Source organism: Tenrec ecaudatus, chromosome 15 (assembly GCF_050624435.1).
Source record: "Tenrec ecaudatus isolate mTenEca1 chromosome 15, mTenEca1.hap1, whole genome shotgun sequence".
Lineage (NCBI taxonomy): Eukaryota > Metazoa > Chordata > Mammalia > Afrosoricida > Tenrecidae > Tenrec > Tenrec ecaudatus.
This window is the reverse complement of record NC_134544.1, coordinates 57,064,705-57,079,563: the sequence shown is the minus strand read 5'-3', so window position 1 is coordinate 57,079,563 and position 14,859 is coordinate 57,064,705. Positions and strand designations below refer to the sequence as shown.

At 46.8% G+C, this 14,859-nt stretch overlaps 1 protein-coding gene and 1 non-coding gene across 2 annotated transcripts; one reads left to right on the top strand and one right to left on the bottom strand.

Moving 5' to 3' along the window:
- Positions 1 to 202: 202 nt before the first annotated feature.
- Positions 203 to 393, top strand: LOC142428253 (U2 spliceosomal RNA). Its single transcript, XR_012780186.1, has one exon. It is a non-coding gene; the product is annotated as a U2 spliceosomal RNA (small nuclear RNA).
- A 9,258-nt stretch (positions 394 to 9,651) lies between these two features.
- On the bottom strand, positions 9,652 to 13,635 carry ADCYAP1 (adenylate cyclase activating polypeptide 1). The gene is made up of 4 exons (XM_075533107.1): positions 13,532 to 13,635; positions 11,402 to 11,536; positions 10,962 to 11,060; positions 9,652 to 9,835 (listed from the first exon to the last, which is right to left on the bottom strand). Exons 1-4 carry the CDS (start codon positions 13,633 to 13,635, stop codon positions 9,652 to 9,654), a joined length of 522 nt encoding a protein of 173 aa, XP_075389222.1.
- Between the last annotated feature and the right edge of the window lie 1,224 nt (positions 13,636 to 14,859).

Genomic DNA, 14,859 nt, shown 5'->3' with positions numbered 1-14,859 from the left:
GGCAAGATAAACAATCCAGAGGAGAAAACCATGGACCAATGGTTCCAGGGGGACAGGGGAGAGGGAGAGGTGGAGGAAAGGGAGGGTGAAGTCAAAAAACCCAGGGACCAGGGGACAACAAGAGATCTAAAATCAGTAGTGAGAAGGGTGTAGCACTCCTAGTGGGGTTTGGTCAAGTGCAACGTAGCCAAGAAGAATTACTATCGCTTCTCGGCCTTTTGGCTAAGATCAAGTGTAGTATCTGTTCTTATCAGTTTAATATCTGATACGTCCTCTATCCGAGGACAATATATTAAATGGATTTTTGGAGCAGGGAGTTGGAATAGGAGCTTGCTCCGTCCACTCCACGCATCGACCTGGTATTGCAGTACCTCCGGGAACGGTGCACCGAAGAAAAAAAAAAAAGAATTACTGCGAGCCAAACAAAGGATAGGAAATAGAGGAAAGAACTAGGAGGCAAAGACATTTATAGAGGTATAAATTTAGGTATGTATATATGTAAATATATTACTATAAAATGATAGGGATATAGGTCTATATACATATTTTTATATGTTAAGTATCAAGGTAACAGACATTGAGCCTCTACTTCAGTCCTCCCTCAATGCAAGAACATTTTGTTCTAACAACCTGGCATTCTGTGATGTTCCCCTTCCCGACATGATTGCTGAAGTTAAAAATGGGTGCATAAGCAAATGTGGTGAGGAAAGCTGATGGTACCTGGCTATTAGAAGATATAGCATCTGAGGTCTTAAAGGGTTGAAGTTTAAAAAATGGCCATCTAGGAAGGAAGCAACAAAGCCCACATGGAAGAAGTACACCAACCCGTGTGATAAAGCGGTGTCTTTGGGATCAAGCATCAGACATCAGAAGACCCAAAACAAACAGTCATATCAATGCAAAGGAAGGGGTGCAGAGTGGAGACCCAAAGCCCATCTGTAGACAATTGGACAACCCCTCACAAAAGGGTCACAACGGAGGAATGAGCCAGCCAGGGTGCAGTACAGCACTGACAAAACACACAACATTTCTCTAGTTCTTTAATGCTTCCTCTCCCCCGACCCCCACTAGCATGACCCCAATTCTACCTTAAAAATCCTGCTAAACCAGAGCATGTTCACTGGTACACATAAGAAGAGCTCTTGACACATGGAATCTAGGACAGATAAACCCCTCAGGTACAATAATGGGAATAGTGATACCATGAGGGTAGGGAGAAGGTGGGGGAAGAAAGGGAGAACCAATCGCAAAGATCGACATATAACCGGCACCCCCAGGAACGTGGGTGAAGGGAGAGAGTGGATGGTCTAAGAATGAAACTAATAATTTCAAATTTATCAAGGGCTCACAAGGGTGGGAGGATGCTGGAGGGAGGGAAAAAAGAGGAGCTGATACCAAGGGCTCAAATAGAAAGAAAATGTTTTGAAAATGATGATAACAACATATGTACAAATGTGTTTTATACAATTGATGTATGGGTTGTTGTAAGAGCTGTAAGACAGCGGTCGGAGTGGTGACACCAGGAGGGAAAGGGGTGTAGAAAGGGGGAACCGATCAGAAGGATCTACATATACCTCCTCTCTGGGGGATGGGCAACAGAAAAGTGGGTGAAGAGAGATGCCAGGTAGTGTAAGATAAGATAAAAATAATAATTTATAAATTATTAAGGGTTCATGAGGGAGGGGGAGCGGGGAGGGAGGAAGAGGGGAAAAAGGAAAATGAGCTGATTCCAGGAACCCAAGCGGAAAGCAAATTTTGAGAATGAGGGCAACGCATGTATAAGTGTACTTTACACAATTAATGCACATATGGATTGTGATAAGAGTTGTATGAGCCCGTATAAAATGATTTTTTTAAGTTGTAAGAGCCCCCAATAAAATTATTTATAAAGTTAATTCATTTTAAAAATAAATAAATAATGTCATCCTTCTTCATAGAAGGCAGCTTTTTGAAGATTTGCTCAGCATACAGACTGAATAAGTATATGTGAGAGGATAAAATCCGCACACACCCTTCTTGATTTTAAACTACGCAGTATTCCTTTTTCCTATCTGCACAACTGCCTCTTGACCCATGAACAAGTTCCACAGGAGCACAATGGGGGTTCTGGGATTCCCATTCTTCCCAAGGCTCTCCAGAGTTTGTTATGATCCACACAGTCAATAAAATACAAGTAAACATTTCTTTGGTATTTTCTGCTTTCAGCCAAGATCCATCTGACATCAGCAATAGAGATCACATAAGAGAATGCTGCAAATATACTCATATAATGAGCGAGTTCAAAAATATTGCCACAAAATCATTTAAGAAAACTTTCTCCTTCAACCTATCATCCATGTAGGTCTATACATTTCTGAAATGCATTTCTATCTCTCTAACCCATCCTTGGAGGATTCTAGGATTTAACAGTCAAAAACAACAGTTTTGGCATCAAGAGACTCAAATTATGTTCCTTTTAAATGTTTTTGAGTTAGGGAACAAGAAGTCTGAAGAGGCAAGAGCAAGGCTGTACAGTGGGAAGGTTCAGCTTATGGACGGAATGTTGACAAGGCAGCCCTTGCTGGGTTCAAAGAATGAGCAACTACATTGTCGTGATGGGAAAAAAAATCCTCAGTGCAGATTTTCTGACCATTTTTCTCATCGATGCAGTTTTCAGTTTTCTTAAAACTCTGTAAGACTTCTTGATCATCCTATGTCCTTCAGAAAATCTATCAAAATTACCCCTTGGGAATACCAAAAAGCAATGACCATAATCTTTTGACCTGATCTTTCTGCCTTGAATTTAATGGCCTGGTAGATACCCTTAGAAGCCACTGCTTTGATTGGACCTTGGTTTTTGAAGATACTCTAACAAGAGTAACCAAGAACTTGCCTGCAGCCATCCACTGATAGCAGAGACATATTTGTTCATTTTATTGGCATGTACTTCACATATCATATGATTTAATCATTCAAACATATTAAGGAGAGTTGTAAAATCACCATCACAATCAATTTCAGTGCATTTTCTTCTCATAGTCATTGTCGTTAGCTTCCCACCCCTCCATCCTCCTCTGCCACGTCCCTGGGCAATATCAACCCAATTACTATCCATAGATCTACCTATCCTAGATTTCATAGACACGAAGTCATACAAAACACAAACAGGAAGCGAACAAACAAAAAATCAACAAGAATAACTAGACAAAACATGGAAAAACCTCAATTTTTTTAAAAAATCTGGAAATATTAAAAACCAAAACAGCTTTAAAATTAGTCAAAAGGGAGGTCAGATGATAAGGTATTGCATTTTAACCTAACTACATCTGCCATAATCAACTTTACAGTGCTCTCTGATAACCAGGCTGCTCATATCCCTCCACTATGGTCAGAGGATATTCACTGGAGGCTTAATCCATCCGTTGTCATTGATAGCCTTCTGCAAACCAGGTGTTCAGCATAAAAGCTCTGATACCATTCCCTCCTTCAGATGTGGATTTTTTTATTTACAATCCTTGGATCACACAAACTGGTTTATTTCATCCATGTTGACTTAGTTGTTGCCTCATTAAGTTGGCTGCTTGTTAGAAGCCAAATCTTTAAGACCCCAGATGCTATTCTGATAGACTGGCACCATCTGGTTTCTTCACCACACTTTACTATAGCATTCAGATCTCCAGCAATCTCTTCATGACGGCAAGCATTCTGCACAGCCATGTCATCAGAACTAATTGTTCCTAGATTAGGGCAAGAATTAAGTTAAAGCCCAAAATCCATTTGTATACATATGGTTTATGTATGTCTCTGATTCACTTTAGAGACATCATTATCATTTTATGACAAAGAACATTATAAATCATCCTCTTGGCTTATAAGGAGCACACGATGATAGTGTCTTTAATTCAGTCAATGGGGTAAATGTTGTGTTTGGAATAAACCGTGTATGTGTGAACTGGAACCATAGTAGCAATTTTGACTTATCTTTGTATAATCAACCAATAAGGAACACAACTACAGATTCCTCCTAGACATAACCAAACACTTCACAAGATTGGTTTGCTGAATTGAAAGTTTAAGACCGCTGTCTGATGGTACAATGCTGTTAATTGGCATAACATAGTTCATAAGCTTTCTGCTCTACATCCTAGCTTGGTGAGTAGTGTCGGGGTCTGAAAAGCTTAGGAACAATGGTACTTACTATCATGAAGCAACTACTTAGAAACAGCTATCTACTAAGTGAAGTGCCAGCTAAGTCCACATAGCACATCAGCCTGTGTGGCCCAAGGGTTGTAAATAATATCCAACACCAGAGGAGGAAATTTTATTTGAGCTTAAATTCTGAGCACCGGATTTGGAGAAGGCTATGGGTGATAGTGAAAGCCCAAAAGCTATGTGCAGAGTCCCCATGTGGATTAAGCCTCCAGGGAATTCCTCTGACCACTGACCAGGGATATGAATAGTGTTGCCCTCAGACAGAGTGTGCTAGAAAATGAATTCACAAAGGCATAGTCTGGTTAAAATTGAACACCTTATCATCTGTTTTCCCTTTGACTCATTCTGAATTTGTTCTGTTTTTTATTATTTCTGCTTCCTTTTGGATTAAGCATTATGTTCTGTATGTGGCTTTTTGGGGGGTTGTTGCTGTTGGGTTTGAGGTTTTTTTAAATATGATATTCTTTATATGAAATACAGAATAGCTAAGTCTATAGAGACAGTGATGAGATTAATAGTTCTTGGAGGTTATGACAGGAGAGGTTGGGAAGAACAAGAGTTCAAGGTTCTTCTGGTGGCACGGTGGGTCGAGAATAAGAAGAATCTTGAACTCTGTTGTTGTGGAGACTGTTCTAGCTGATGAGAGAGGGGAAGAGGAAGGCAAGAGGAAGGCAAACCTGAGAAATGATTTAGGGCTGGCTGAGAGTTACAAACTAATGTCAACAGTCTAGTGATGGGCAGTAGCAAGCGGAGCAAGCGTCTCCCTTCATCAACAAATTCAAATAAATGAGAAGGGAGGCAAGTGGATCTTGGCTTCCAATCTTGTAACTGTGTAAATAGGACGATAGTCAGGCACCCAAGTAAAAGCACCCAAACCACACTTGGAGATCATTCCATTTACCCCCCAAATTCCCACCAGTCAAATGTGCAGGCTCGCCCTCTTGCTTCATGAATCTCTAAATAACGTGATTGAATTGTTTGGACCCTACTATTAAAATTACTCTCCTTCTTGGGGGATCCTTTAGCAAAGATGCACAACCAGAATATATGAGTAAAAGTATGCTACCTAGTGGCCTCTGTGACCTCAAATACTGTCCTTTTTTTTTAAGTCTAAAGAGCCATGAAAGAATTTGGTTTATCAGTGCATGTATTACTGTATGGAGGTAGCACGATGTTGTTGACTTATTATGAGAGAGAAAAGAAAAACACTGGTCCCCCGCACTCATATCCCCTGTATGTGTCACAAGTTCTCCACTTAGATGCCCTCAAACATCAGTGCGCAGTCATCAGTTTGTATTTAGAACGCGCACTCCTGGTCCTATCCCAAAGACTAGTTCACTGATTCCCGTGGGGTCCTGCGATAGCTTCCCAGACAATCCCATTGCAGAAATACACTCTTTGGAAAAAATGCTGCCTTAATTTCCAAGTGTCAAATTAAGCCTTCCCAACCAGTATGCTTGGTCCATTTTAGGTGTTGATACATATGTCAGTGTGTACCCAACCTTACTTGCAACAAGTCATGTATTATGGCTTCTTGGATATGTCAATGTATCATGCTTCCTTTAAAAAGCCATCATTTGAAGTAAGGCTACATCATAACAGCAAGTGGCTATATTCATGAACTTGACCTTATGTCAAGCAAACCCGGAGCTTATGTTAAGTCAGTATAGCCTCAACCAATGAAGTCATTTCTTTACTCTTATATTTACCACATAGAAAATAAATTTTATATATATAATTTTTTAATGTCTCCCTTCGGCAATTCAAAGAGGAAGAAGAAAAACGTATCCAATAAAACCCAATGTAATCTGAAATTGTATTCTCTTTTTCTTTTTTTTAATTCCACTACACATATAATTTCTCAGTTGGAGGTTTCTCCCTTTACGATTCTGGGTCTTAAATGTAGAGCTAAGTTCAAAAGACAGTTTTGGAATCCTGTTGCTGCCTTAATACTACTGTGACATATTTATTAAATTATTAATTTAATACATTAATTTTTAGGAGGAAAAGTAAGTCAAGAAGTGTATGACTTACTAAAAGTGACTTTAAGTCCAATTTTTTTAACCCAGGATCAGTCAAGGGCTCTGGGGAAAAAAAATAAGTCAAATAAAAAAACTGGAAATTTATGAAAATTTTATTTAAAAGCTTTGCTTTAAAGTTTGTTAATATGACTTACTAATGTATGTAGCCCACACATGTCCTTTCCCATTTTATACTAGGCTTCCTCATGTACTTCCTTTCAAAGGTATCTAATTAACTGTTCTCTCACCCGTGTTCTTGCTCCTTTTACTCCAGACATTTTAATCATGCACGCTGCTTGTGTATTCCTGAACATATTTTAAACCTCGAAACTTGGTTATTTGAATCATAATTATACAAAAACTTATCAAAACCAATTTGGTCTGCAGCTACTTATTAAGAAGGGCTGTTATTTTAGAAACAATAACTAATACTCAGGTACTATTTCCCACCACTGCCTAGTAATTTTCTCAATACCTAGCAAAGTATGTACACACCAGAGAACAGAAATTCATCTAATCTGTGCACTTAATAACATGTGTGCCATCAGAAACCCACAGGGGCAGTTCTACTCTGTCCTGTAGGGTCACTCTGATTCAGCATTGACTCGATGGCAGTGAGTTTGGTTTTTGGTTTAGTGCCTATTTGTGAGCTTAAATTCTTCTTAGGCATCTCCCTCAGAGTAGCTAGGTACTTTAAACTTTTGGTGGAATTCAATAACCCATCAAAAGTGGATAGTAAAGTACAGTTTATGAGAATACATATAGATACTTAGATAGAAATATATTCCAGACAGGAAAAAAAATCTTATGCTTGGTAAAGAAAATATAATGCTCAAAGAGAATTTAAAGTAGCTGTTTCCTATGTGTCTTTGTTTCTTCAAACATTAGACGAGGTTGCATTGTTTACAAAAATTTATTTATACAAATGTTACACACTTTATATAACAGTTATCAAAGTCCTAATTATAGATATCATGTGTGTAATAATACTTGGTTAAGATGTTTTTATTATCAGTTGCACACAAAATAAGAGCTTCAAGACTAACATCTACCTAAATTATCACTATATCATAAATCTGCTCCAAGTTAGTAAGGCTCTTGGCATTTCTAAAAGATACACAAAAGATTATACTGGGTGATCACTGTAAAATGCTTGCAACTAGCCACGGGCACACTAAATTAGACTTCATAAATAAAAGGTTAACTAGAGTCCTATTTCACCACTAACAGCTGACACAAATACAGAAACTCTGCCTACTATCCAAGAAACAAATACTTAAGACTAAAATGCAAGCTGATGTGTTGCAGCATTGGAGGGCCACTAAATAGCCATCTGTGAGTCGTGGCGATTGGAAAGGCGAAGGAAGGCACTAAGGCTGCAAACTGCATCCCCTGCACCGTCGCATTGCCTGAGGAGACTGCAGCATTAAAGAAAGATTGATCCCCTCCGTGCACAGGACTCAGGCATGGATCGAATGCCTCTGTGTTCTGACTGTTTGCAATGTGATCTCCTGGCAGCCTCCAACCCGCCTGGGAATGCAAATCCAATTCCGTTTTCTTTGATTTATGACTTCGTACTGATCAAATCCGTAAAGGAAAAAGGAAGGGTCCTTTAAACTTTACAAGCTAATTTTACTCTTTTTCTTGTTCTTTGTCTTTTTATTTCTCTTTTTTACCCAGAAGAAAAAGAGTGCCTGTGATTTGAGAGAGTGGCTGGTTGATTTGTCTGTGGTTGCTTGATCTGGTTGCTGGGTGAAGGTTCTTTTGTTTCTAGAAATTACTCTGTGTTGAAGGAATTGACAGGAAACAGACAGGCATGGTTTCTTTAGCAGGGGAGGTTCTCAGGGGGTTGTTGGAGCTTGCTTACCTCACTCTTGACCACAAATATAAGATAGTAGTCATACATATGAAGATGAAGTTTCAATGATTTATCAGTTAGTAAAACTGAGCAACATGTGCACACTACACATTCTAATATGACAAAGATTGGTTTTACGAAATAAATTTTACTATGCAATAAGCCATAATGTAGAAAAATACATTTTACCTACAAACTCAATAAACAAGAAACAAAGGGTTCATATTTAGTGCATAATTACTTAGTGGTAACAACACAGGAAGGAGGCCTGGTGGCGCAGCGGTTAAGCACTTGACTGCTAACCCAAAGGTTGGTTGGACTATACAGGAGTTCCTAAGCTTTACAATAGTTACTTGCATCCAACAGAACAAACAAAACAAAGAGAACAAGAGAAGCATTCACAAGTTTCAGAGATGAAAACTGCAAAAGGGCGCTTAAACAGTGTGGGAAGTAGGGAAGGAGAGGGTTTCCAGAAGATTGCAAGGGAGAGGGATCACTCCTAAGTGGCAGGGGTCAAGGGAAGGAACCTGGCCATTTCACAAGATGAGAAGCATGAACAGCACTGGAGAAAAACACATTGTACTTTGCCTCCATTTCCCATACCCAGCACCCAAAGTCAGTTAAGTCCCAGACCTGCAGTGGGACTTGGCTTCCCAGACTGGGGTAGCCACAAATGAGTCCCTCCCTCGGGTCTTCCTTCTTTATGTCGAAAGCTCTACCTCTTCCATATTTCCTTCACTTTGTCCAATTGGCCTAACCTTGGGATATTTGGTTCCCTGACAAATCAGGGAGTACAGAAAAGGGGGCTTCAAACCCAAGCCTCCTTATTCTGTACAATTCCCCAACTCTTCCCCTAGGAAGTGGCGTGAATTCCGGGGTGAAGCATAATTTGGATCGAGCTGTTGTTTGATTAGGAGTCTGAAGAAAGACAAATATGCTTAAAAGTGGAATCAAAGAAAGCAGAAATATTGGAATCACCACCCAGCAAGGGGGGTCGTGCCTGGTGGAATTAGGCTGGGTGTGAAGCAGCCTGCCCCAGGGACTTACAGGAAAGAATGCCTTGCGGCAATTCTCCCAAATCCTTACCTCACCATCTTCCTGGAGCAGGACATCATTGTTTATTTTATGTACAGTAACAAATGGTCAGTATTAATATCTTCACGCCTGTCGTGGATAAAAATACTATCCTTTTAATTCCAGTTTACAAAAATAGGAGTAATATTCAAAACAATGATTGTCTATTTTTCTATTTATTTTATATAAAAACATAAACAGCTCAAGCAAATTTTCAATCCTTGTGCACGCTTTATATGAATTACTCTCTATTATATCTATCCATAGTACATATTTATAATATATATCAATAATTGGTCCACAAAGTATATCTGTGCATTCTCTAGTGCTTTGTACAAAAGAAAAACAATATTATTATCAAAATATTCATTTAATGGCTTTACTTCATACATAAATACATGTTTAGATAGAACACATGAGCGATGACTGTTCAGTCACTTTTGAAAATGACTTTTCATTTAGTGTTAGGGTTGTATACACAGGGTAGCTAGTAACAGTAACGCATCGCTACAAATAGGCTATTCGGCGGCCTTTGTTTTTAACCCTTTGTTTATACCTTTTCCCTAGGACAGCCGCCAAGTATTTCTTGACAGCCATTTGTTTCCGGTAGCGGCTGTAGCTGTCTGTGAAGATTCCGTCCGAGTGGCGCTTGGAGAGAGGCTCCCAGTCTGCACCGCTGTCTACGTTCCCGCTGCAAGGAGAGGGATGGGGAGGGTGATGGGGTGGGAGACAGGGACTCAATAGCTTGTGGTAGTAAATGAGCCCCACCCCACAAGGGAGCCTTCTGAGAGGCTCAGAGCGCAGTGCTCGCGCCTCCTTTATCTGCTAGTAAGCGGCTGATAGGAGGGCTGAAATGGCAACCCCTCGATCCTCCTCCCCACAATGAGCTTTCCGGCACTAAATCGTTACAGAAGGGGCCTGCCTGGATGCGGTCCAAGCAAATGGCACGGGATGTCAGCCTAAGCCTCTGGAAATGCTTCCCTTGGAGGTTTACCATCCCTGTGTTTGCACTGAATCGTCCTACTTGTTCCTCCCGCCCACCCCCACCCTGGACCCGGAAAGGAACGTAAACTCCCTAAAGGCCACGCTGCCGGGCGGCCCTCGGACTGCACATCGATCCTGCAATTCCTAGTCACAGGCGAGCACTTTCTTTCCGCACGCTAAAGTTGAAAAACGTGATAATAATATAAGTTGACAGGCTGTAGGTCATATTTTTCATCGCATGAATTATTCATTGCGAAAATGTAATCTGTTGTCCCAAGGGTTTTATTAAAATGTTGCCTTCTGCTGAGATATGCTCCACGAAAGACCTGTGCTCTGGGCTACTCTGGCACGAGCCAACGCGGCTTGGTTCCTTAAATGTCTAAATTTGGGAGTTTGTTTCTATTTGGACTTACAGTAAAAGAGGTGTGTGTGTGTGTGTGTGTGTGTGTGTGTGTGTGTGTGTGCTTTTTAAGTCATGCTTACAGGAAATTACAGCAAATCCTCCGGTGAAGCTTTCTGAAGGCTCGGAATTACAGGGGTGTGTGTTTTGATTCCAACTGAAAACGGATCCAACCACCCCCCTCTCCACCCGTTCTTAGTCCTTCTCTCCCTAGGTTTTCGAGTTCTCTAGCCAAACTTAGGGTGCCACTTGGGGACCTTGGAAGAGGTAGTGGGTGAAGGGCTGCAGACAACGGGGCGGTGCCGACGCACACAGGGCCCCGCACGCGCTCGGGGCCTCTGGGGCCGCGCAGCTGGACCAGGGCGTGCTCCGCACTCACTCCGTCCCAGGCGCGCGCGCGCCACCACGCCCTTGAACTCTCAACAACTCTTACCCCACGCCCTGGGCCAACAGAGACTGCAGGTACTTCCGGGCGGACAGCTGGTCCAGCACTTTGCGGTAAGCCTTGTGAAGGATCCCTCGGACGACATCTCTAACAAGGAGGTAAAGTGCACGCCCACGGTCACTGGCTTTGGCCCCAAGGGACCCCCAGAAATCCCCCGGCTGGGCGCGGTGGAGTTCGCCCCGGCCCCGGGAAACGCCTGGGGTCCGCGATCCGTCGGGCGCAGGCGCGCTCCCGCACTCCCATCCAGGGGGCTCCAGACCCTCCGCTCCCCACTCAGGGTCCCGCGAACACCCTCCCCGCCCAATGGTCACTTCTTGCGGGGCAGGCGCAGGGCAGCTGAAGGGCGTTGGGGGCGAGGAGGACGCCTCGGCGGGTCTCATGCCACCCCCGCCCCCGCCCCGCGGCCCGGGAGGCCCCGCAGGCCGTACCTGCTCTCGGCGGGGGCGGAGAACACGGACGCGTCGTGCAGCGCGGAGGCGGGGCTCCCTGCGCCGGGCGGGGCCGAGTCGTCGTAGAAGTCCGGGATCTGGTTTCCGTCCTCGTCGTACACCTCCTCCTCCGGCCTGCGGGGACCCCGGGGGCAGAAGGAGTCATCAGCACGAGGCCCTCCGGGCGGCGTGGCGGGAAGCCCGGGGCGGGGGTGGGGCAGGAGGGGTGGGGTCGCCCCAGGTGTCTTTCTTCGCAAAGATTCCCCAGCAGACTTGTCTTTGGTTCTGTTTGCTTTCTCCCCCACGCCCACCCACACCCCGGGGTAGGGACAAGTTAGACAGTTGGGAGAAAACGAGAACTAACCCCATCAAATATTCCCACCTCGAAGGTGGCTCGTCCATCGCTCCCCTCCCAGGTAATGGGGTCCCAGCCCTGCAAGGTTGGGGATTCAATAAGCCGCGGCTATACCTACACCTTGGCCACCAAAAAGGACGGCCCCCTTGTGCCCAGCTTCCCTCCAGCAGCAACAGGGACGGGGAAGCCCCCTGGAAACTAGGCGCAAGCCAACGAAGCCCGGAGGCGGGCGCCCGGCCGAGGATCGGGAGTGGAAGGCTGGGTGCGGTGGCCAAGTCGAGCAGCCAGCCCAGCCCCAGCCTCCGAGCCCTGGGGAGCCCTTCTCGCAGATGTAGGTCGCCCAGAAGCTCCGGCTTCTATTTTGGGCGGGAGAGGATCTGGCAGGAGTATGAATAATAGATGTCTGTTTGGCGACGGCTGGTTTTGTGCCTTGTCCCGGAGGAAGCGTGGAATACACCTGACTTCGAAAATAGCCGGGGAGGAAGTAAGGAGAGCTTTGAAATGCACTAAAGAATAGTTCGGCTCAGCCCCGGGCCTCGTAGACGGGAACCACAGAGGGTTTGGATCCTGCCCTAGGGCCCCCCCCCCCCCCCGGCGACTGAGATCGCCGAACCCCGAAAGACTCCTTCTCCTGCCGCCTCGAATGTCCTGGCTGCAGGACGGGCGGGGGTCGGTTCTCACAGGCCCGAAATGAGGTCCGTGCAAAGAGCGTCCTAGGTGGAGGACGCTTAGAATGTCCCCTGGGTTTGCTGTCCCGCCGCGGCTGGAGCGGTGGACCAGACCCGCGGAGCTCAACAAGCACTTGGTCACTTCGCGGCGGCGCGCCTGAGCTTCGGACTCAGGGGTCCAGAACCCTCTCTCCCCTGCCCGGACCCCCGCGGCTGCCATCACACTCCTGACTCCCCCCTCCCTCCCCCCACCCCGGTCCCGTCCGCGCGCCACTGCCCCCAAAGCGAACGTTCCCGGACCCGCTCGGTGGGGCCGCTCGGCTGGAGAAAGCGCGTTTCGCCCCGCCCCGAGCGGGTAGCTGACCCGGAGTCGCACCGCGCGCGGCCACTCTCGGGCGGGCCCGCCGGCCGGCCCAGGAGCTGCAGCCCTGGCAGCTCTGAGATGTGTAAAAAAGCCCCAGCTCCTCTTCTTTTCTCCTCCTCCTCCCTGGCATCCGTCTCTCCCCCTCCCGGGCAGACTCGGGCTGCTTCTTCCTTCATGCCCAGCGCTGCGCTTCGAGCGTCCCGGTTCAACGGCCCCCTCCCTAAGGCAGTCGGGGACTCAACGCGCAGTGGGAATACGAGGGAAGCTTTTCCCGGGAGGGGACAATGCTAATTGAGGCAAAGAAGGGGGGCGGAGGAGAGAGAGGGAGACCCCGCCCCGATAGTCGGGGACTTGCAGTGAACCCAGCCAAATCCGCCGGCGCTTCGTCCTCCACTGGGGACTTCGCGCCGGGACTGGAAGTTTTCCCAACTCCCGGGAAGAATCCGACCAGCAACCCAGGCCCTGCCCTCCCCCTCCTCGCCCGAGGGCTGGCGGGGTGCGGGGGGGAGGGGAGGTGTGTCGCGAGCCGCCGCGCTCGCTGGCTCGGGCCCCGGGCTGCCGGCGGGGAAGGGCCGCGGACCACGGCGCAGCCGGCTAGGCTGCCCTCAGTCCCCAGGCCAACACCGGGGGCCGCGCGCTAGCTGGCGGCGGAACTCTGACGGGCTCTGGGGAACCGCTGGAGGACCACCAGGAGGAGGCGTCCAGGGGGAGGGAGGTCCTCTTCCCGGGCAGCCGCCACCTACCTGATCCCGGGGAACCGCAGTCCGGCGGCGGCAGGTGAGCCGTAGACGCTGCTGTGCATTAGGATGCCGTAGACCAGCAAGGCCAGGCTGGCTCTGCTACACATGGTCGTTCTGCGCGGGATGGGAAAGAGGGTGGCGAGCCGTCAGAATCCCCCTGGCCTTCCACCTGCGATCTCACAGAAACTCCCGGCTCCCGGGGAGGGACCGATCGCTTCTCACGCGCCCCGGGAGGAGGACAGCTTAGTGACAGCCCGCGCGCGCGCGCGCGTCCCCCGCCACTTCCCTCACTAGAGTTAAAAGGGAAAAATACACACACACACACATACACACACACACAACCTCGCCAGACCCGGTTCGAAAGAAAGCTGCCTGGTTTCTTGGTACCAGCGCAAGAATCAGCATTCAAGTGAGTCGTTGGGAACTAGCATCCCCCTTCCCATTCAACTCTTACCGCGGCCAGGAAGGGGTTTTGCTGCCAGGTAGGACGGCGGGAGCAGGGCTTCTCCAAGTTGCTGCGCTAGAGTCACCACCCCAGAGGCATTCCAGGCTGGCGCCGGTGTCTGAGGCGACGGCGGAGGTACGGGCAGGGGGACTTGTTTGCCGAGGGCAATTTTCGGTTCAAAAGTTTGCAGACGCACGGAACTAGGAGGCGGCGTGGCCCGAGATTAGGGGGCGAGGAGAAGGGGCTCAGAAGGAGGAAAGGAGCAGGCAAGCTCCGGAGGAGAGCAGGCAAGTGGCGTCCAGAAAGAAAGGAGCGGTGAGGGGAAAGGGAAAAGTCCAAGAAGGGCTGGAAGGAGGGAGGACGGAACCGCCGGGTCGGCAGCTGCACGAGCCCGCAGCGCCTTCTTTCTCCTCTGAGGTCCCTCTGCTTGCGTCTGAAGCTGTGTCTTCTCCTGCTGCTGCTGCTGCTGCTGCTGGTTACAGAGGTGACCGGCCCTCTGCTCGTATTTATATGTGCAGTTCCCAAAACCTATCCAAACATGGTTTCGAGAGAGCTCTCGCTTGTCAACATCTGTCTGCCTGTTGCCTTTAAGTCCAGAATATTTTGTAGCACTGTTGAGCTCCGATTTTTATTCATGAAATGACTTCCTTTTTTTTTTTTTTCAGTCACGTAATGATCGGGTATCAGAAAAAGACGTCAGCATTCTGGTCCCTCAAGGAACATATTAACTGTTCGGTGCTGTCCTCTTGGATGATAAGATCCGGAGTCATCGCCTTCTCATAAACACTGTGCACTCACACAGTCCAATTTTTAAGAAGTCCAATTATTGTGGTGGTTTCAATTCCACCCATTTCTCAAGGATGGGGAAAGCGTTTGTGGAATCTTT